Consider the following 23,377-nt stretch of genomic DNA (forward strand, 5'->3'; position numbering starts at 1 on the left):
GGTAACTATTGGCAAATCTAATAAAAGTACCTAAGCTAATCGCGTCTGCACCGCTGTAATTAGCTACTAAGTTTATAAATATCTTTAATAATAACATCAAGTTTTTGCTACTTCGGTATTCAATACTATGTGTACAATTTATTAAATGAAAATACGTACCTGCTATAATTTATAGAAGAAAGTGTACGGATAAAATATGATAGTATAACCATCCAGATCATAAGTTAATAACACTACAAAATTGAATTATTTCGCTCCTGTCGCAATTCCTGAGAGATGCGACGCTTCGATGCTCGTGTCCAATTACATTATTTTAGAACAAAATATCACTCGGTACGGACACCAGTAAACGTGCTTTTTACATTTCTCAATAAAGATTTTACATTAAATTAGGCACTTAAAATTGGGACAGCGATCAATTCTCCGCACGTGAGCCTTGATGAGGAAAAGTCTTAATTTACTTATCCGTTCAAAATAAATAGCTGATTGGTTTTAAAATTCATTGGTATTTTCAGAACGTTGTGATTTAAATGCGGACTCTATATTTAATTTACATTGTAAAAGATCGTGGCAGGATTTGTTCGTCGCATGTTGGCATAAATGAATCCACTTCGTCCCTTGTGCGCCGTAAAAGTCGAGTAAAGAAAAAGCTGCGCAAGGAAAATCCTGTGGGTTTTGGCAGATGAGTAAGGATATTAAATATGCGTGACCTAAACTACGCAAGCCGATAGCTTTGAATTCTATTACTCCAGAAATTCTATGGAAACGATAAAATGACGACGATAAAACTTAGTTGTAGTAGTATTATTATATAATTTAGCAGCAAACTGTTGTAATATGTCAATTGAAAAGTATTCTTGTTAATAGGAAATAAGAACGCAATGGACTAGCCTAACGTCACGTCAACACCGCAGCCCAACACCGCTGAACATCGCTGAACATCTACAACACTAGAGACGCAGGAGCGTTGATGTTATTTAAAAGTATAACTTCATTGTTTGCCTACCTGAAGCGCATTCTCCTCTATAAGCTATAGAGAGCTGCTGCCTCGTGCGACAGGACTCTCGTCTTAAAGCGCACTCATTGGGGTAATCCTTGTAGTCGGAGCCGCATAGCGCAGCGCCAGGCCGGGGGGCAAGCTCGCAAGCAGGCCCACATCGGCACACTGGCGTTCTGGATTCATTCAGCTGACAGATACCTCCGTCCGCACATTCGTGATCTTCGCAGGGGTCTGCGTAAAAATCGTGGTGTTACTTAAATCTGAAAAATGCTCGATCGAAAAAATCGATTTATTATATTCAAAAATAGAATACGGCCCTGTACGGATTAAATTAATACGAATATGTTCGAAATTGATTTGTAAAAATAATAGCTATAGTTATAACTATGTAAAAGTCTAAATTCTGAGTGAAAACCTAAACAATAAGAAAAGGAATCAAAATCCAGATAAACTGTATCGTATTGCACAACTATTTACCATGTAGTAAATAATATAGCGCATTGTTATTCAAATTAAAAGTCAATCTGCTTTCAAGAGTTGAGCATAAAGTCTAAACTAGGCTTAGTGGTACAGCGCAATACCGGGGAGCCGGGGACCAAGGACTTAGCATGCCTTACGATACTGAGTCGTTCACTTAATGCCACTAAAGCAGCCAGCCATTCAAAACCAACGCCGCACGCACGACAAAGCAGTTTACTACCGCTCTATTTATTTAATATCACGATAAATAGATTGTACGATATACTCGCATACAAACGATTCCCTAACGCTCGAAGCATTCGTTAATTTTAATTAACATTTGCGACACCTCGTAATCTAATTTAATTACTCATTTCAATACAAAATTACTCTTTGCTAAATTATCTCATTTCATCAAATAAAATTAGAACATGTTAGTAATATTAAGGTCCCTGGATATATCAGTTGCTTACACACGAGTGTATATAAATGTTCTATACGACCCAACATTATTTTATTCTCCTCGTATAATGTATAGTCTCACTAACCTAATTTATCGCAACATGTTTCGGGTTGGAAAAAATATTTTTTCCATGTGCGTAGAAAGTGGTAATTTTATACACGACAAATGTAAGGCATGAAATGAAAATCATTTAATATAAACACAATTGCAAAATACTAAAGTAAAGAGGGCATTTCACAAAGCAAGTTGGAATATACGGGCATTCGGTCTTGTACAAATTTAGTTGAGATCGAATGTTCCGGGACAAGTTCTGTGAAAAGGGTACGGAGGTACTCTATCCGGAGTATATAAAACACAGTAGATTAAATTACATTTATAAAAGAAACAGGATAACAGATTTGTAAAAATAATCTTTTTATATACATGAATGTTCTAATGAAATTCACTTTCAAGTTTTAAACTTTTGTAACCTATGATAAAATAAAGTAAAACCTTAAAGCAAGCGATACTACTCTATTTCTTTTGCTTCACGTTATTCAATAAGTATATTCGTCAATTTCAGGTCTAAGTGTTAAAAACATAAAAATACTCATTTCTGAAATTTAATGTTATTGTATGTAAGTGAACCCATGGTCCAAGCCACTGCCATTTGCGAGTTAAATTCGCACAGGACGTCGTATCACCTTGTCACCAAGTGATGTCAATTAGTGAGGATATAGTGACAAGTTCGTGCACAAATAGGCAACCTGCTTCACTGCGACTCTACCAATGTGTGTAGCAAAAAGTTTATACGGAGTATAAGCAACTTTAAACTTTAAGATTCTAGTTAAAAATTGCAACATTGCTAGAAACTTGTAAATGCGAGGAACGAAAATAACTTTTCATTTTTCACTTTTTTAATAAAAATATAAACGTAATATAATAAACGTAGATAATAATAATTTAGATTAAATTACCTAATGACAATGTCTTAGAAATAAATTACAGATCCGACTATTAATGTTCAAAAATTTGCCGAAAATATAAAAGAAAATGGTGATTTATATGAATTATTTTCATATTTACTAAACACATAAATAAACAGTGAGGGTGAAATAGAAGGCTTCACGGTTTCTTGGGCCTAAGTAACATAGCAATATTTCTGTGCGGCGTCATCTCATACGGACGAAATGAAATGTTGACCCTTTTTGTACTTCGCATCTATTATTAAGGAGCGACCTCTTCTTAACGAGTTCTATTCATGATTCTCAAACTTGGGGTCCAAAGAAACACGGTCAAACGGCCGCTTTAATTAATTCTTGTCATTAAAAGAACGGAGAATAATACTCCGGCGGCTTATTACTTTTGTTTGTAATTTTAAATATACGTCGTTCGTAACGAATTATCTTGAATAACAAATTTTTTAATTTCTTACTTTACTTTTGATTAACTTGATCCCATGTTAAAATTCGGCTATAGATTAAAGAGTATGGTGTATAGAGTTTTGTATCAATTTCTTGTCTTCCAATTTTAAATTTTGTTATTTCTTAATATTTAGGTTTTTTGCATATGGACTCACCGCATTTTCCATGATAACGTATTGTGATGTTCAGTTGGTTGTCGCACGCGTGCTTATCTAGATGGCAGCTGGAAGGGTACTCCCTGCCGTCGCTACCGCAGACAGGCTTGCGTCGCTGGCAACTGCGCGGACATCTGCACTCCGCTTGGCCGTAGGTAACCGTGCACCGCGCACCCAACGGACAAGTTACAGTCGAGCAGGGATCACCGGCTAAAACAATTTCTTTTTATAAATCACGCGCTGGGCAACTGTCACACTCAAAATGCCCAGATGAAAGACCAAGCGAACAGTTCCGGAAAACAAAATTGAAGAAATATATAATTCCCCAAAACAACTCATATTTTGAAAAGGGTCTACGAGAAAAAAAACGTTTTGGAATCTTTGAGCTAGATTTATGGTATAATGTTACTCGAGTTTAGCCTAAATATTTTGTAGAACTCATATTAATAGGTACTCACCACACTCGCCCTCATGCTTAACGCGTAGATTAAGTCTCCTCTCGCAGGCCTCTTTGCGCAAAAAGCAGTGGTTGCGGTAAGTGCGACCCGCCGTTGAGCACACGGGCACCTGCGTCGCGGGGCACGAGACGGGACAAGCGCAGTGCGCGCGCCCGTCCCCTAGGGACACACATTCTGCGCCCCATCGGCAAAATGTCTTCTCGCAAGCTTCTGTAATACACGGATTTCTTAGTATGTATATAACACTTTTCACGCTTTATATTGATAAGTATTTATGCGCACAATGAGTACTTCGGAAACAACATTTTTAATATAAGAAGGTATGTGTTTGATATTTTAAAAGTTTTGATTAAGCAGAATAGGAGACGCAGTTACAGTTAAGTTTGTATGTTTAGCACTGGTTCTGTTATATTATTTTTATATGAAGGACATACAGATTTTTGACCGGAGCAATACCACGACGACACAGAAAACAGGAGTGAAGTGAAAATAATACCGCGTTTCGTTTCATGAACTTGCGTGACTGAGGCCTTATTTTAGTCCTATTTGCCTAAATACCCTTTTCTTTTAAGAACAAAAAGATATCTCTATAGTGTTCTTAATGTAATTAATTACCATCTAGTGTTAATCGATATCACAAGAATTGTCTTTCACAGTAATGCACACAATATTTAGTATTGACTTTTACTTTCCCGAATGTGGGTATAATTTACAAAATGAGAGAACTATGTAGAATATTGAATATTAAAATGTCAATACTGCCCAACTAAGCGCAAAAGCGGTAACTCAAAGAAAGCGAGTTTTGAGATAATTGAAGTTATGTAAAAATAGTTATATATATACTTTATGTATAGTTTTTTTTATTTGTTAAATATTATTTATATATTATATAGGGTGTATTTGTTATCACATTAGTTAAATTATCAAAAATGTATAATAATGTACTTTATTCATGAGATACGGTTACACCGCTTAGTAAACTATAGAATTAAAATTGAGATACCGCTTTTTCGTTAGCTCTTCTCAAACATGTGTGTATACAAAAAGGAATGTATTTTCTATCGAATAAAATATGTATTATTTGAAAAAAAAAAAACAATTAAAGTATATATATAACGTTTTTTTATTATTAAAATTTGAAATTACATAAAAAAATATTTAAAAACAAACGGTTTTTGGAAGGAATTTTAGTAGTCAAAAGTAGGGAGTTCTCTCCAAAAGGACATTCTATTTTGTGGTATTATATTTTGAAAAGATTTCAAAATATTTTCTTTTTTGTTTCTTGAAATTCCTTCCGGAGCAGTTTTCTTTTTTGGTGGAGGCAAGACATGACTTTTTAAAATTTTTTTTCCTATAATGCTAGCAGTAATTGCATTTTGATCGAATCCTGTTTTGTAGGTGATATCAAAACTGCCTCTTTTAACTTCAACTTCAACCATTTCGCTGACATATGGACGCGGTTTAATTCGAGACAGTGCAAAAGTTGTGTATTTATTTAAGAATTTTAGCGATATTTAAATTTGCGGCTGGTTGCCTACGTAATATTAATATACCTCTAACACCCTTAGTGATATATGGTAAAACTGAGATAGAAAAATCTTTCTTAAGGTTTTTTCATACGTTTTGAACAAGATAGTGCTAAATGGCTTAGTCCAGTAGATGCGTATTTTTTAAAGCTATCCGATGGCATAAAAATCAATTTTACGATTTTTTTTGAGATACCGCTTTTGCGCTTAGCAGGGCAGAATACTGGCTTGAAATATGTTCAACATATTTCTAATCACTCTTGTAAAAGTTACGTCTTAAAATGTATCAAGAATATTTTCACTTTTATTACTTTATGTGCTAGTGTATTAATTATAAAATTTATATACTAATGTCATTATTAATGGTATGTAATATTTACTGAGAAAATAACGTATTTAATTAGATTACTTTTAGTAAAATCGTGTTGAAAGTACAAATAGGTCTAATCAACATGTTTTCGCTCTCTTGTAAAAGCTGCGTCGTTGAATGAGCATCGTTCCTCAAACTCCTAAGAATGACACAATTTCCAATTTTCTACCTGGAAAGACGGAATCGTGACTAAATTATTAAGGAGGACTAAAATAAGATGCGAACATCCGCTTTACCGCCGCATTGTGTTGGAGCAGGCTTCGGGGATTACCGATCGCTATCACCTTGTTAAAATTCTAAGCAGAGATTGCGCGAGTCACACGGCCGCGGTTTACTTAAACTTCATTTATAATTTTGTTCTTCATTCAAAAGAGGTTAATTTCGCCGCGCGAAAATTTGTTGCTCAGCGACGAAATTTTAACTTTTATTAAATGTACCATATAGAAGCGATATTGGAAATAGATGAAAGTCCAAAACATGCCAAACCCATGAGAAGTATGTGTCTCTCAAACATTCTAATTGTTAAATCTTATCTGCGTTTCCGAGCATAACCTCCAAATTAATTGTTTGAAAGATTAAAAGGTAATAAATTTTGCTACTTAATCTGTTTCAACATATTTAAAGATGAATGTTATTTCTAACACGTTTTATTTCTAAATTCTGTATTAAATAACTTCACAATATTACTTTCATTTCTCACTTCAAAGCGAGTTGACTCTTGGAAACATGAAATTCTGTTAATGTTTATTACAGTTACCTCTCTAGAAAGAAGATCAAACGTCACGATTTTTGCCGCAAACTCATTTTCTTGACTTTTATATAAAGACGCTTGACGAATCCGCTTAAAGGAAAGAAAGCAGTCGGAAATAACAATTTCGTTAGAAACAAAATGCCAGAATGCGATTCCCCGTAGAAGGCCGAGATAAATGTTAGCAGGAGGGAAGATAAAAATGATGGCGGATGCTTCGTGAATGAAACAAAATTAGGATATTCACCGCGCCCCTTTTTTAGATAGGTACGCGCAAACTGCTTAAATTATCTATAAGCGCCTGTACTAAATTCCTAGTTATACGGGTAAAAGGTACAAAGGAGGCCTCCCTCGCTATGCCGCGTTTATTAAACTCAAAGCTCGCCAAGGATTTTATACAATATTGCCAAAATAAACCTGACAAACGCCAGTGCCGCTTCATAACCGTAGAAGTCGACGTAATTCACAAGTCGTATGAATCACGCCGCACACACTCGCCATTCTATAATTCACCTTCAAATAATATTAAATTTAAAACGTAACAGGTTCTTCCTTTTGAAATATTATACAAGCAAAAGAAAAAGAAATTTTTAATCTTTCTATATTTGTAGTTTATTAAAAAAAACACACACATTGCTCCGATTGTATTATGCGTTTCATATAAAACAAATTAAGTAATGATAAATTTTCAATAACATTTCTACAAATGTAAAGAGTGAATAACAACCACTTAAAATTTGCGATTTCAATTTAAAACAAATTTAGATTATGAATGACTTCAAAAGTTCTAAAGGTAAACAAATTAGAAGTGAGAAATCGCTTCAAATATAATGCACCCTTAGTCTACTGTCCTCAAAAAATAATAGGGTTGAAATAGTAAATCGACTTCGTCTTTATACTTGTTTCGCACGAGGACGGAGCATTGAGTCAGAACAGTGGACAGTACAGTACTAGACGTTTTGCGTTCAAACAATAGTAGTACTGCACTGTTTACTGCTCTGTTTCACTATTCTGCCCTCGTGTGAAACTATTATAAAGGATCTGCCCTTCGAAAGTCACCGACCAAAGCAATTTCACCGGCAACGACGAACTCGGAATGTCAGCCGCAAAATATAAGAGTGTGGATAATAGATAACTTACTCTTGACTTTGAATCAAGCAATTTTGATTACTGTGATTTTGTTTTCGAGGTTGCAGAATTTATTAAAAGTCTGGTAACTTTTATAAATATTTTATCCAAATACTTTTTTGAATTTTAACTCTTATGTGATTGTTTAATTTTAAATCTTTTTATAAATATTTGTTAAACCTAAAGAGAAACAGAACAAGATAATTCAGAAACAGATTAAGTCTTTAATTCTAAAAAATGTAGATTAGATTAGAAAATGAGTTTAATTTTAAACGTTTGTATTTCCTTGTCTTATAAATGTTGAAACATTGCATTTAGTTAATAAATGTTCTAAGAAAATTTACCTAGTAAACATAGATAAATTGTCAGAGACGGCTCTAATTTTAATCCTAATTAATTATACAATGAAATTTACCTTCCGGAGCAGGTGGCCTCGGTTGATAATGTAAATCTGGAACAATAAAGTTATATTATAATTAGTGGATTATGCGTTAATAGCAAAAAACTCTGTGCTCAGTAATGAGGTTCAGAAAAAATAATACATTTAAATAGTAACATACTAGTGCTCAATACATTCTTGAACATTTATACCACTAAATTTTAGTAACTAATCGTTGGTTTCTGAGACCAGAATCCCGATATATCTTTGACAAAACAGAGATAAGAATATTTTGTATACAGGGATTTCGGTCTCGGAAATCAACGAAATTAGAGATGTCAAGACGTGGTCGTCACTTCAGAACCTTTTTAACTCGATTTTTAATGGTCTTTGAAATAAGATTGTTAAAATCAAACGCTCCTTTAGTACCACCACCTAACGGCTGCAGAGGAACAACTGAAAGGCACTTTTATCCATCGCTTACCATACCCTATGTGAAATTAACTAGCTTCATTGCCATATTAATATGATTTAAAATGTATGCGGAAACCTATGTGTGGCTTTCAAAATTTTTTGTTATCTTTGTTTTTACTAACAGAATGAGAGTAATAGCAATATGTTTTATCCATATTGTTAAATTTCTCAAATAATTCCATTTGTTCAACAATAGACGATATTCATTGACATATTTCATATTTATAGCAATAGTCACGTTATTGAATGGACATTTGAATTGTAAATCCGTTTCGATTCGTTATTTCGAGCGCAAACCGCTCTAATCTAATCATCGAACTGGGTTAAATCAAGTCCGCTATAATTTAACTGAAACAGTCAATTTGTTGAGATAGGAAAAACGATTAATTTGCCACTAGTAACTAATTTTAGTTCTGAATTGTAGTTTTGTACGTTCAATTGGAAATTTGAGGAATTTACCGATTATTATTTGATTAGAATAGTTAGGTATTTAGTGTCAAAATGGGAAGGTAGAAACAATGGAATACCACGTTAAATAAATGAATGTTAGATTTTATTGCCCTAAAGTAAGAATTATTTAGTCCATGGCTATTGATCGATAAGTTTATTTCGAATACTTGCTAATTCTATAAATATACGATAACTACATCATCAAAAACGAAATCAGACTTCAACATAAACTACGATGTCTGGTAGTTGAAATACACTCATGAAGGCCAAAAATCACTCTTAATAATTGTTATAGAACAGTTTCCAATACTCGTTGTCCGTTTAGAAGTGTGAAAAAAATAACAAGCACCATTAGCTAATTGGAAATTCCCATAGTACTATAGTGGTTTATGTCAGTGATTGAGTTCGTTGAAATCTGCAAACACGCCAAATCTGGATACCGTATCATTCGAATGTTGCATGTTTCTAATTAAGTACTTTCAGATTGAGCCGAAAATTAACGAGAGTAAAATAAATCTCTACCATTTGTAAAGAAACTCTTTAATTACTTTTTAAGAGTATAATTATAAATAACTAGCTGTCGCCCGCGACTCTATCCGCGCGGCATTAAAAATATAATAAGTAGCATATGTGTTCTTCCATACTATGTTCTACATCTATGTGTTGAGCCATTACGGAGATACCTTCAAACAAACTTTCATCCATCCATCCATCCATCTAAACATATGCATTTATAATTGTACTAAGGTTACATTATAATCAGTATGTTTATTTCAAATTAATGCATAGTTTAAATTGTTCCAATCCAGCAAATTAAACCAGTGTTGGATTACATTTGGATGAAGTATAACAACACTGGAATGCACTGTGCATATTAATATGCGATTATATAAATGTATTTATCTATTTAAAATTATATAAACCGATTTCAAATACATAGAAACACTTGTAAATTGGAAAATCAGACGTTTCCTGGTAATGTAATAATTATAGACTGGAGACTCGGTCCGTAGGTTTATATCCGATTGAACGACTAATTGTCTAATCGATTATTGAACCATGCGATTATTTATTAGAAAAGGCAATGTAGCTTCGATGAAACTAAAATATAACATTTTATATTCCGACTTACTTTGACTTGATGACTATTGAACACATCACGACATCGGATTCTTCACGCTAAGTTCATAATGAGCCTTAAACTAATCTTACTAATGTTATAAATGTGAATATTTAGATAAATGGATGGATGTTTGTTACAAGGTATCTCTAGAACGACTGCATGAATTTCGATGAAATTTTGCATTGATGTGGAACACAGTCTGGTAGAACACATATGCTACTAATTAAGTTTATTTTTTTAATTCCGCGAGGACAAAGTTGTCAATACTCTGGCTTAAGAAACATTGCCGTGGATAATCCTAGAAGATTTAAGTACGGGCTACATGTCCTTGGTGAAAATAATCATGATATTTGATCACCCATGATGATGAATCTTTATGGTGATATACTCGTATTTTTGTTTTAATTATTTCGCTTCGGTGAAAATAACAAACAAATGAATTGCGAATAATTTATAGAATTTTAATAAATAAAAAGCAAACAGAAACAAAAGCATTAAGTGCTTGCGTACACAGAAAAATATATTAAGTAAATATTTATAAGTTTACATGCACTGAATTCGAATGAATAACTTAAAATTTCTTTATGCAATAAACTAAATGAACGAATATGGAAACTTTAACCTAATTATGTTTTTTGTTTTAATAGTCCGTTGAAGTTTCAGTAATAATTATTCATTATGAATACAATTATTTAAAAAAAAAAACAATTTCTAATATTCCCAAGACTTTATTCTAGTTTACTTACATTTCAATTCGGGTAAAAAAGAGCAAAAGCGTCTAAAACGTAGAGAAAACCTTTATTCAAAAGAAGGATATCTGGCGGTGGGAATTAATTTCGCTTAGGTAGGAAAACATTTGGGAATGTGACAGAGGTTACAGCTAATGGTCCCGCGGTTGGGATAATATAAAATACAAGAGGTCCAGTTGTATCGCGGTACTGGCCCCGTGCACAGTATTGTTTTATTGCAAATTGGTTGGACGCAGACCGCGCCTGTCCTTTACATATACGATCCTATTAAACAACGGCCGGGTGACCAGTCACGTGTTAAACGAATCCGTTCTCTGTATGTACTATGTTAGAGAGATATGGGATGACATGTTACTAAACTACAAACTCGATTGAGTATTTCTCAAAAACGTACGAGTACGTAGTTATCGGTGCTACGTGCAATGCCTGCTACATTGCTACGAACTTACTAAGTGCGTTTAGCGTACCTGTTTGTTGTAGTTACTGGCTACATATAACACGAGCAACTACTTTTATTATTGTCTCACTACTATTGTATTATTTTTTTATTTTACAAGGTAACCTTGACTTTCTCGTCTATCGTCGTTGCATTACTTATTCTGTACTTAGAGTAGTTTTTACGATAGAACATGGCTTTTGGCTAAGTTGATCCAAACGGTAATAATAGTTGAATATTCAGTACTCAGTATTTGTTAAGAAAAGAATTTGCTATTATTTATTATGGACATACCTTGTCTAATACTTAAATAAATCTTTGAAAATAATTGTAGATTGAATTATTCAATTTAAAATGTGAGAAATCGGTGTCGTAAATAAAATAACAACGGCATAACAAATTTCACTATAAGAAAAATTGAACTGATCACTCTTGGACCGACTTCAAACAGTACATTAAAATTCTACGGACTTTAAGCGTCTAGAACATCTCATATATTATGCGCTCGAACTAGAATAACTCAACATTTTTTGTTGAAGTTGGATTTTGTTCCGTACAGTATGTACATATTTTATACGAACATTATTTACATTGTATAAATATTTGTTGCAACATGATTTAATACAAATGCAAATTAAATACGTAGAAATACCGATAAATATCATCAACTTCATTCAGTCTTAATATATTAATTGTGACAATGTGATCTATAGTCGTTTTCCTGAAGAAATTTTCTTACAAGGACATCCTTAAATATTTTCTTTTTCCTAGCTTTTATTTGTAAAGTTTAAAGGGAGACAAAAAGAAAATAAAACACGTACGTATTTAAAACGTAAATCTTTATTTTGGTTCTTCGGAATGCTTACAGGAGTAATATTTTATTGCGTAATTTTTTTTAATGAATTAAAAAAAAATAGTTATGGCGATGATAAGGTAAATAGATGTATTTTCATAAACATAATATATTTATAAAATATAATGTGTATACACATCCACATTCTTAATGAAGAAAAAATTATACAAGCAATTAAAATCAAGCAACAATTAAATAGTTCTTACGTCCCTTTTTGTAACGACGTTAGTAGAAAGTTTGCCAAAGTGTCCGGGAACTATATTTCTATATGGTATATATGATTCTTAATACGAGTATATATGTATGTAAAAATATCTTATACCGAAAGAAAAAAAAAACATTTTTTATTTTGATAAAACCTGACATTAAATAGATATCATGTGCAATATCGAAGGAGCGTTTCAATCGAGAATTTCGAGATTAAGTCCGGTAGGATGTAACGTAAGAGGAAACGAGTGAAATCGATTCAGACAACGAATGAAGCTGGGGCTGATGGCGGCGCAACAAATTGAAATTGATATCATCGGTGGGCAGCGGTGGGCAGCGGTGGGCAATGTTGGACAATGTTGGGCAATGGCAGGGTGGTAGCCGGATATTACGAGTGTCAAACCTAATCACGCACTTGGTCGCTATCTGTATGCCTTGTCATCTTCGTGTGCTCATAACAATTTACTGGCAGAATACATGATGTAAGTGCGATGACATTCGTTTTATTTTTCCAACTCGGTTCCAAGAAAAATATTGATAAATAGTTGTATCAAAATAATCGAATTTCTTATTTCAAAGACTTCTGAAGGAGTTTTCAATTTGAATTGAACAAAACCTTTTGTAATTTCAGTACACTCTGAGAGCTGTAACCGTTTGTTTTTAAATCGTCTTTTATTTATGGATTCCTAATCTCGTCAAGATTGATATCAAAATATCTGAACAATCAACTTGATTTCTATACTTTACGAATTACAACTGAGTCAATAACTATTTGCACATTTATATTTTAAAGCGCAAAGACAGCAATTAATTTTAACAGCACTTTACATGTCCAATTACCACTTATGCTGCTTTTTGTAAACGGCCAGGTGGCACTTATTAAAGTAAAAAGCTGCGTGCCGTCCAACCGTTCGTCATTTTCATTATCGTTTTATAAATTATTGCTTCATACACTTTGACTATAGATAGACGGACTAGGCAAAGAGCCGCAGTAGGCTAGAAAAATTTCGACACATAAAGATGACACAGTTGACAGCTAAAGATCACAAACACAAATGTGCATATTATTTTGACACATTTGTGTTTATGAACAAATACTGACTCAATGTTTTTTACCTTTACACATAACACAAGGAAGCAAGTTTAGAACTTATAATTCGTTATTATTTGACAGCGGGGAATACGTGAGTTTGACAGGTCCTGTCTTTTAAAAATCAAAGTTCATACTCAATTATTTGTCAGAGCAGGACACGGCGCGGGGCTTTGCGTGATTCATAAACTTTGACCTACAACCGAACTACTGCCGACATCTGTTGATAATCTAATAATGTTATCGATTTATTGTAAAGACCGCTAACAATTTTATTGAACGAGTCTTAACGATTTTCATTAGATTGTTCATTGTTATTAGCTTAATTTTTTTAAGGGACATTTTACGGATTTTACATTTTGATATTTTGACGTTTGATTGTAATCTTAACTATGTAAAAAATTGCTTTGTACGGATTAAATACATATCACATATTTTACATATATAGAATTTGTCACCATATAAAGTAAATGGTATATGGTATGGTTCTTAGAACATCTCAAAAACAATGGATTAAATAAGGTGAAAAATGCTTACACCAAAAGGTTCGCCCTGGGATATGGAGATTACTTTTCCTTAGTTGAAAAATTCTCTTCAGCTACAGTATAATTCAATGTTTCTTTAGAAGGGAGTAAGTGAGCCTATTTTGTTTGTTAAAAATACTAGTGTATTCTTTTTATTTACTGCTATGAAACTATTCTAAGCAGATTACACACATATTTTCGGAATATGCGACTATGGTAACGAAGTGATACTGCGTGGTGATGATATTTAGATTATATTTTCAAATGTAATATTTAATAACTATAAAAGTAATGCTCAAAAAACGGTCAATCTGCATATGTCGTTAATAAAGAAAGGAGTCCATTAAATTGAAGAAGTACAAGGAATTATTTTATTTCTTACAATAGCTACCATTGTAATGGATAAACCAATTTCTCGTAAAGATTCTTCGTCAAAATTCAATTATTATCTCTTCGAAATTAAAGGAAATGAAAAAATCTCCCTTCAAGAGCCGTGCAAATTCGTTTTACGAATGTAGCCGAAGTAAACGCGGGTCTATATTTTCCAATCTTAAATTCCATAAGAATTTTGCGTTCAAACGGTGTGAAAATTAACCGATCGATTAGCCATTTGCGCTCAGCTTCCAAAGCTAAAATTGAACGTGACTCGTGAATCAGTCCCCAGCCGCCGCCCGGTGGAAATTAATTCTCTTGATAAAAAAAATACAGTGAACGAATCGTTTCGACTTTTCGACAGTCTATAGCACAGGGCTCAAACAACTCTTCACGCTTTTATTCCGTTGTTACAATTCGTTTATTCGTTTAACAGATCTGCATATCGTAACGAATATTGCGTAGCTGGCACAGTTTAAATTAAAACACGTTATTAGATTTGAAAACGCTATTCCTTTTGTTTGCGTTAGCGAAATGTGCTAGCTTATTTCTTCTTTTTAAAGCGGATTTGTACTTCTATTTTTTACGTGTGTTATTTTTACAATTAAAAATTCTCTTTGTTCTTATTCACATTAGTATTTTATTTGCTTAGTTATTTATAAAATTAATTATTGAAAGATACCAATTAATGTAAGAATTAATAATTTTGTGAAGTGAACTCTACCTATTCCTCTGGGTTACGTTCGTGATTTTTTTGTATTAATTTTCAATTGTTATATAAACAAAGAATTTCTATAATAAACGCTCACCAGTCCGAATAATTGATGAGAAGACGATTTTTATAAATAGATGATCCGAGAAATAAGAAAAAGAAGGAAGGAAAATACGTTAAGCAAATATTATATCAAATGGCGACTGAATATAGATTTAAAGATAAGATTATTATAGAAGTGACTGTTGGCCAAATATCTGTTTTACATTCATAAAATATACCACCCAGAAAGCTCTTGCCTAATGCTTGTGTATGTAATATTCCAAACTTGTGTTGCCTTTTCCATTCTAACAATTTACAGGATCATAGCTGAGCCATGTTATAAAATGAAATTATTTATGAAGTAAATGTTAGTAAATTCACGCGTAAATAAAGCGAGTTATGATTATTTTCGCTACAACGTATTTGTATAAAACCCGCGTTATTTCTAGTTACACTTCGACTACTTTTTTGAATGACGCAGACCTATTCTCGGAGTGGAACGTCACTCATTTTTCAATGAAATATCCATTCAAACTCAAATAGCGTGAAAAGTTCTCTATGTATGTTTTTTTTTCTAAAACAAGTGTGCAACAATATTGTGGTTCTTTTGAATTTATGCCATTAGTTCATTGACTAATTTTAGAAGAATATAAAAAATTTTTTTTTAATTTAAATCTTAACAATTAATTTATTTCTTGTTTAATTATCATTTATAAACATAAATAAAATTATCTCGAAGATAAATAAACATAAAAGACTTTTACAAAAGAAATTAATAATTTTCAATAACTTGAAGGCGCAACATAATTAGTAATAATAAGGAGTGTAAACAAAGCAAAGTTTTCGCTTCAGTAATTAAAAGTTAATCGACGAGTCTCTAAGTAAATGGAGACTGCCAGCAATTTGTGAATTCAAATGAGTACGTGTTCCACGTATAAAGGAGAGGCCACGGAACTAATCAGTATTGTCTAAGTTTGGTGATGAAATTATAAAATAATATCATTTACAATAAAAGGTCTATGTAATAACAATCACCAGTATTAAATCTTAGAAATATTGTAAATGTCAAAGTATACAGGATGGCCTGTTTCTTTTAGAGCTATAAGTTTTTTTTTTATCCAATGCGAAATAATGCTACTTAAATATTACACAGAGGAAAGATTTGATTGTTTGTTTGTTTGTTTTGCATTGTATCAGATCCGAAAATTCTTAACTGATTCGAAAAATTCTTTCTCTCACTATTGGAAAGCTACCCTGTCCCCAGTTGACATAGGACATTTATTGCTAGATATGTTTTAATACCGCGCAGATGAAGTCGCGGGCAACTGCTAGTTTGTAAATTTTAATGAGCATTGCATATATAATATGTCTTTACAGTAATTTCATTGCATAAAATCACACAACTCATTTTCGATTCGGTTCAATTTATTCAATGAATACTTAAACAGCATTCTTAAATCAAATAGTTTAAATGCAATTTGAAAATCCTCTACATAGCACCCGAAGTGGCGCTAAAATAAATGTTCTGTCAAGGAGAAAAACGAGCGGTACGTACCCAGTTACCCTCAACCACGGCCTCAACACACCTCGCTATTTCATTTCAACGAAATCAAAATGAAATAACAGACATAAAGCTATCCACTATCCTTACACTAAATGTATAAGCTATATACTCGTATATGTTAACATCTGCACATTCACATTATACATATTATGTAATTTAATCTTACTTCTTACTTTAATATTAAAAATACGAAAGTTTCGATCATTTGATGTTTCTTTCTTAGGTAGCTCCAGAACAGAATTCGATAGTCGTAGTAATTCAGAAGTCGCGGGCGATAGCTAGTATATTTAATAATTTAGTATGTATTTTTATATATGGTTCTAATAGCCGTGATATAGCTTGGAAATAATTGGAGCTATCAAGTTTTTATCTAAGTAATGCAAATAAGCAGATTGTTACTTCATATAAGAAGCTTAATCAAATAAAAGTTAGAATACATTATTTTATGTTTTTGTAACTCAATATTGATTCTTCCCTTAATCAAAAAAAGATAAATAATACGGAGACCATTATCTTAATCTACTACTGCTACTTCACCTTCTGATGTACGCAGATGATATTAATCATTAAACATTAGAAGAACTACGCAGTGGTAACATCTGTTATGAACTGGGTCGGCCGATTTCACGGTCGTTCCATTTTCTTAGTAGTAGTAAGTAAGTATACCGTACTCCGGCAAAATTCTAGCAGCATAGATTGGAACAACGGAAGAACAATAAGCTAAATTTAGAACAAAAATTTCAACTAAGTACTATAAGGAAAAAAATAACATTTTAAATATGTGATAGTAAAATGTTTTCATAAGATTAATATTAGAAAGACAGTCGTTAACAACATCGCTTAAGAAAATTACGCAAACAAGTAATACGAAATAAATTGCGATAATTTAATGGTTTGAGACATGGACATTAAAAACTAATATTCTAGACTTAATTGTATCAAACTATACATATTTAAACGTGGACAAGCGCTATTAAAAAATACTATTTCTAAACTAACTATTTATAAACTCTTCATATACTTACAATTATTTGTCAATAAAAACCCTGTTGAGACGCCCAGCAATACCAGAAAGAACAATAGGAGTAGAACGATAAGCGCTGGCCTACAGTAATGTATCCAGCAGTAGTCTTCTGAATTAGAAGGGTTCTCATTAGAAGACCAAATGCAACATTTGCCACATGCAGAGTCGGATGACGGAGTCGAACGTATAACAGCACTATTTCCTTGCTGGTTTACAATTACACCTTGAACAGGTGCATCACTCCTTTGCCCAAAAGCTGCATTCTTTTCCGACAATCGTGCGAACCCTGAACTATCTTCATCTTGAGGATTCCCGTAGACTCCGTACGACGCGACTATATCTACTCCGGATAGAGATCTAGTCGTTTCATTGCCAGCGCTATCCTGTACTGCATTATTGTCTGAAGTCGGCCAACACTCACATGAACAACGGTCCTCTTTCCTCCTTTGTCTCGCCTGTGTTCCATCTGTCCTTCTCACTGGCTGGATATCAGCTTTTTTCTCTTCTTCTTTCTTAATTTTTGCTTCTTGAGGTATTGGGTCGTTATTAATATCATAGTTCGGTTGTAGGTTCTTATGGTTTTCTATATACCAATGCCTCTCTTCCGCTCTGAGGGTTGTATCGTTGTTACCCTCGTATACATCTGCGTAATTTGAAAGCGGGTGCGAAGTAGGACTGTAAAGGGGAACCGCTGTAAGTTGCCCATATCCGCGCTCATATTGCGGCGGTCGGTTATTGCTTGTTGCATAATATGTGTTTGTTGCAGGCACTGTATAATCGTAGCCCGGCCTGTTCATCTTTTGTACCCGATCGGTTCATTTGCTGTTATTTCCCTCTAAGTGGGTCATCTTAGCTTAGCTGCAAAAATTGTTTTCCGATACCATGATGCCAAAGAAACTAAAGTTAACATCTAACAATCCTAATACAATCAGATTAATTTAAAGAAAAGCTTTTATCGAACACGAAACAAAGTTCATTGATAGATGATAGTGCAGGAAGGTAGGTTTGTAGTTTGGTAAACTTTGTTGATTTTGTTATTTGTTACACTCGCAAGCGGAAAGTTATAAGGTAGAATATATATTTATCTACATTACTGCTCTTGAATTCGAAGTATTTATCTTTTGTGTAACAAAGGGCACCGTACACGTGGGTAAATAAACGTGCCAAAATTAAATTAGCCGTATACCTATTCTCTTGATTTGATAATCGCAACTTCCATAAAATCGATTTAAGAAGACTCAAGATTTAAAAAAATATGTCGGGATAGTACATACTTTAGTGGAAAATGTATTTCTTTCGAACTAGTTACGTTTATTTTCGTTATTCTATTAAGGTCTTTAGTAACAAGGTCTTCGACCTTTTTGTTGGATCGATACCTAAGTTAGCTTTAAATCCCTGCGATACGTAGTATAATCCGTTCTAATTAATTTAATGAAAAACAAACAAAAGTCATTACATAAAGTTGGGTTTCGTTTGATTCAGATAGAATTACGAACCAAATACGTTTGCTTGTAACATATTGTTTTATCTTTACTCAAATATTACGAGTATAGGCATGGAAAGGTCCCGCTGAAGAATACAAGGATGTCATTTTAACTTTTTGCTATTAAAATTACATACCATCTATTATTTACCCATTCTATATCCTTGAAATATATACATGATTTAATATAATATTAATTATAAAAAGTATCATATACTATGGTGTCCCATATTTATAAGTATTCGGTTTAATGTCATCTATAATCTAGGTCGAAGTTACAAGAATACATAACAAGAATGTATAATATGTATACATCTGATCGCGTGAAAATTTATGCAAATCATTAAACTTTACTGAAGCGCATATTTTATGCACTTTGTTAAAGTGATTATATTATATGTGATGCCAGCGTGAATTGCTAATTAATTTTGCTTTAAATAAACGTAAATTAAAAAATGTTTCATATACTTATGTCTTAAGTGTGTGTACATCATTTAGTTGAATATTTGTTTCGTGTGTATCCTTTATCTTAAGGACATTCATATTATAATTTAAAAACAATTATTATCTTCATTAAAAAATACAAAGAAACAGCTTGTAAAGGTTTGTTTGTAAAAATCAAATTTTAAATTCGAGCAAATATTTAAACATAGTAAACGAACCAACGATGAAAAGTTTAGAAGCAATAGCAAACTCTAACAGTTAGAGTAATTACTCCATAAACTACAGATCTAATTGAATAATCAACTTTATTATAAAACAAAACTTTTCAATCGTGTTACTCCAGAACGTATCTCGGTGTTGCTGCCCCGGGCGAGTTTCAACATTACAATATTTCAATACGCTACCTCGCAGTCTGTTAGGCTACCCTAATTGTTAAGTGCGGTGATTACTGATCTTTTTGTGGTGGGTTCGAATCCTGTTATGTTTTTTGTAGTGAACTATGTCCTAGAACTAGTTGTTATCCGCAATATACACTATATAACTCTACTAATATACTCCCGATATATCAACTACTTTCCATTAAAGTTACTCGTTAAAATTCAATCTCTCAATCTTTGCAAAATTGGTTTTCAGTTATGAGTCAGGGGAGTAAATACTTGTGTGAGCGAAATATAAAAAAAATATTTTAATATTACATACAGACAATACAATTTTATGTATATATAATGTTTAGATGGTTATAAGAAATATTTAAATTTGGAATTGTTTAACATCCAAAAAAGTTTCTAGGATGTTGGTGAGCGATAAAGAGTTATCTTTGTCGAAATAAATGCCCCTTTGTAAGTAGTCCTTATCCATACTCCTAATCATACTGTATGTAACACTTACGTTGATAAGGGTAAGGGGAAAGGTTATGATGAAAGTTAAGGATTAAGATAACTGATTGGCCGGCGATTGACTGCCCGCGAGCCTTCCGCACCAAATCAGAGAACTTTGAAACTGCTTCGTATTTGTCAATTGTTATTAATTTTACATAATTTTTTATTGACTTTTTATATTTTATTATATGTTTGACCAATCGAATCTGTAATTGATAGCATAATTCCATTTCTATTTAAGGTTCTACCAATTTTTTTTATGTATAAATTAAAAAATCTTTCGTTTGTACGTTATAAATGTTTTTTTTAGAAACTAAACAATTATAAGCACAATTTGATAATGTACTGTATATAGTTTTTAAGCCTTATCTAATGCAAAAAGATTTAAGTTATAATCAATTCAATTTTATGAATGAATTAATACAAAATTAACATTAATTTTGCTTAGAAATTGGTGTGTACTCTACTAGTATTACTATAAATATGAATTTATGCACATAAAAACGTTTTACGTTTACGTTTTAAAAATAGGTTTTTTTTAATATTTGTGTATTAAAATATATACACAAACAATTATGCTTTAGTGTAAATGGCACCATGGTAACTTAAAGACTGTTTTCATTGAATATTCTCCCATTTAAATTGTGGTATTTAGACGAGCACTGCACCTGAAACCAACCTACAGACCTATGTCTTCGACATGGCAAATACGAAAAGAAAACACAATCACTGGTATCCACTGTACACAGTCGTGTTATAATAACGTTTCAAGGATACTGTTTCCATAGCAGAGTACAGAAAGGGGTGATACAGTATGTCGAGTTGATATTAAGATACGCGATGTCGAGAGTCGTCCGGCCGAGGACGGCGTTTTGCAACGCAACGTAACCTCGTCGAGACGACGCGGCGCGAACTGCCGGCCGCCCGTACACCGAACCCCGCCCGCCCTCGCGCCCCCAACCCTGTCACCGCTATTCCGCCCAAATCCCGAGTTTTCATTAATGTTGTTATCGGTGTAAAAGTTACCACAAGTCAAACTAAGAACTTGTAGCTTTAATTAACTGTCTGTAAAATAACAGTAAACAACTTAAATCAAAACTTCGCAGTGACATTCGTTCATCCCACCCCCGAACAATGCTCGGTGATTGACTTGTTATACATTATTGTTTGCATTCAGCGACGCGCTCGCAGTTCCTTAATGGTAAATACAAACTACCGTAGTCGAGTAAACATCTACTTAAATATAAAGACTCGTTCCACGAAAGCAAACATCGAGCATAAGTACGTACAAACATAATATACAGACCTATATGTTACGATCCATCGCAGTATTGTTTACGTACTGCCGAGCATTAATGGAAACAATAAGGCTAAGTGTATAAAGCATGCACTGAGTAGATACACTAGTATTTCAGTGACATAAAAATCTTTTATTTCTCGCTATAAAAGATGAAACGTTTACGTGTGTTATATGAACGTAGAAATATACGCACGGGTAAAGCACTGTTTGACCTCAATACATCAAAATGATTCTTCGTAACCTACTTTTTTCAAGTATTCAAGATTGACAAACTACGTCGACATATCATATAGCTCCCAAACGAGACTCAGAAAAATGACAGCCGAATTTCATGGAGCTTCGTGCGTCTGGATGCGAACGGCGCTCGGGGACACATCGCCGATCAGATGTATACAATTGGCACGGGAACCTTCGCATCCCTTGTTTATCGTTTCTAATAAAGCGAACAGTTTCATCGCCACCTATCGATTGAGTGTGAGTGAGAATCGCAAGAATTATTGATATAGATGACGGTACATACAAAAACTTTATAAAAGCAAGTGGAGCGAACAAACTGGCGGCGAACAAACTTTTATGCCGGGATGCGACGAGAACGCGGACGTTACTTATCTGCCGCCGCCGAGCTGACAGCTGCAGATGAAAAATTGAAATTGTGTGAGATAAAACTACCTAACTGCTGCTGCACCGCTGCTCCGCTACCGCTGCGCCGCCCAAACAATGTGCCGACAACAAGAATGCTATAATTTAAAAGTCGCCGTGCATTAACTTAACTTTTTTTATCTAAAAACTCAACAACGTTCTTGCCGTTTTTCATCGCCCTCGCCAACTATGAATAGGTAATGCAAACTGAACGTTGGACTCGAGTTTTCTAAAGATTTATTTGTCGAAAATGTACTTTTATTAAAGAACGCGACGGAAAAGGGTACAAAAAGGGACAATATGCAAATCCTAATACGCGTAATTTCCGCTTCCCATATCAATTCCGTACGACCGATAGGAGTTGAATAGTGCGACGGCGACACGCGGCCCAGACATGCAATAATAACGAACTCTTGGAAAACGTCGAGCCGGGCCTTTCCCTATTTATGGAACTCGGGCATCGTGAAAAGTCTCGCGTAAATCAAAGTCATAAATTCTCCTATCGTGAATGAACATTTCTCTTTCGTGCGGACGTCTACGCCGGCCGAATGGATAACCTCGACCCTCCCTCGCAGGATCACCGCCACGAGTCATTTGCTTTTGTTCGCGGGGCAATTAATAACGGCCAGTGGGGCGGTCTTTGACCGCAGACGCCATCGGCATATCGGTTATAATCTAGCGCGGCACCGCAACCAACCTCGCCTTCCTCTATTGATCATCCTGGGTAACACGAGCGGATTTATGAAATCGCTTCCGGCGAATCTCCATATTCTGCGCGATTTTAAATCACATCAGCTGACTTGCGAACGTCTAAACGCTAATGTATTCCTCTCGCTTTTATTCAAATTCTTTGCTGTTTAAACTTTATAAAGATTCACTCTTGCGGTAAGAAAAGAAGTTTGGAGTTTATTCAAAATTGTTTCT

General features: G+C 33.6%; 1 protein-coding gene across 1 annotated transcript in view; it reads right to left on the reverse strand.

Moving 5' to 3' along the window:
- Window positions 1–21,278, reverse strand: part of LOC106718624 (agrin) — a 39,616-nt gene extending 18,338 nt beyond the window's left edge. The window contains exons 1-6 of the mRNA XM_045682535.1: window positions 21,202–21,278; window positions 17,711–18,567; window positions 8,126–8,161; window positions 3,939–4,148; window positions 3,481–3,690; window positions 1,007–1,231 (exon numbers count right to left, since the gene is read on the reverse strand). Coding sequence (XP_045538491.1) covers window positions 1,007–1,231; window positions 3,481–3,690; window positions 3,939–4,148; window positions 8,126–8,161; window positions 17,711–18,506 — 1,477 coding nt within the window. The 5' untranslated portion in view covers window positions 18,507–18,567; window positions 21,202–21,278. The remainder of the gene's footprint in view (window positions 1–1,006; window positions 1,232–3,480; window positions 3,691–3,938; window positions 4,149–8,125; window positions 8,162–17,710; window positions 18,568–21,201) is intronic.
- Between the last annotated feature and the right edge of the window lie 2,099 nt (window positions 21,279–23,377).

Source organism: Papilio machaon, chromosome 2 (assembly GCF_912999745.1).
Source record: "Papilio machaon chromosome 2, ilPapMach1.1, whole genome shotgun sequence".
Lineage (NCBI taxonomy): Eukaryota > Metazoa > Arthropoda > Insecta > Lepidoptera > Papilionidae > Papilio > Papilio machaon.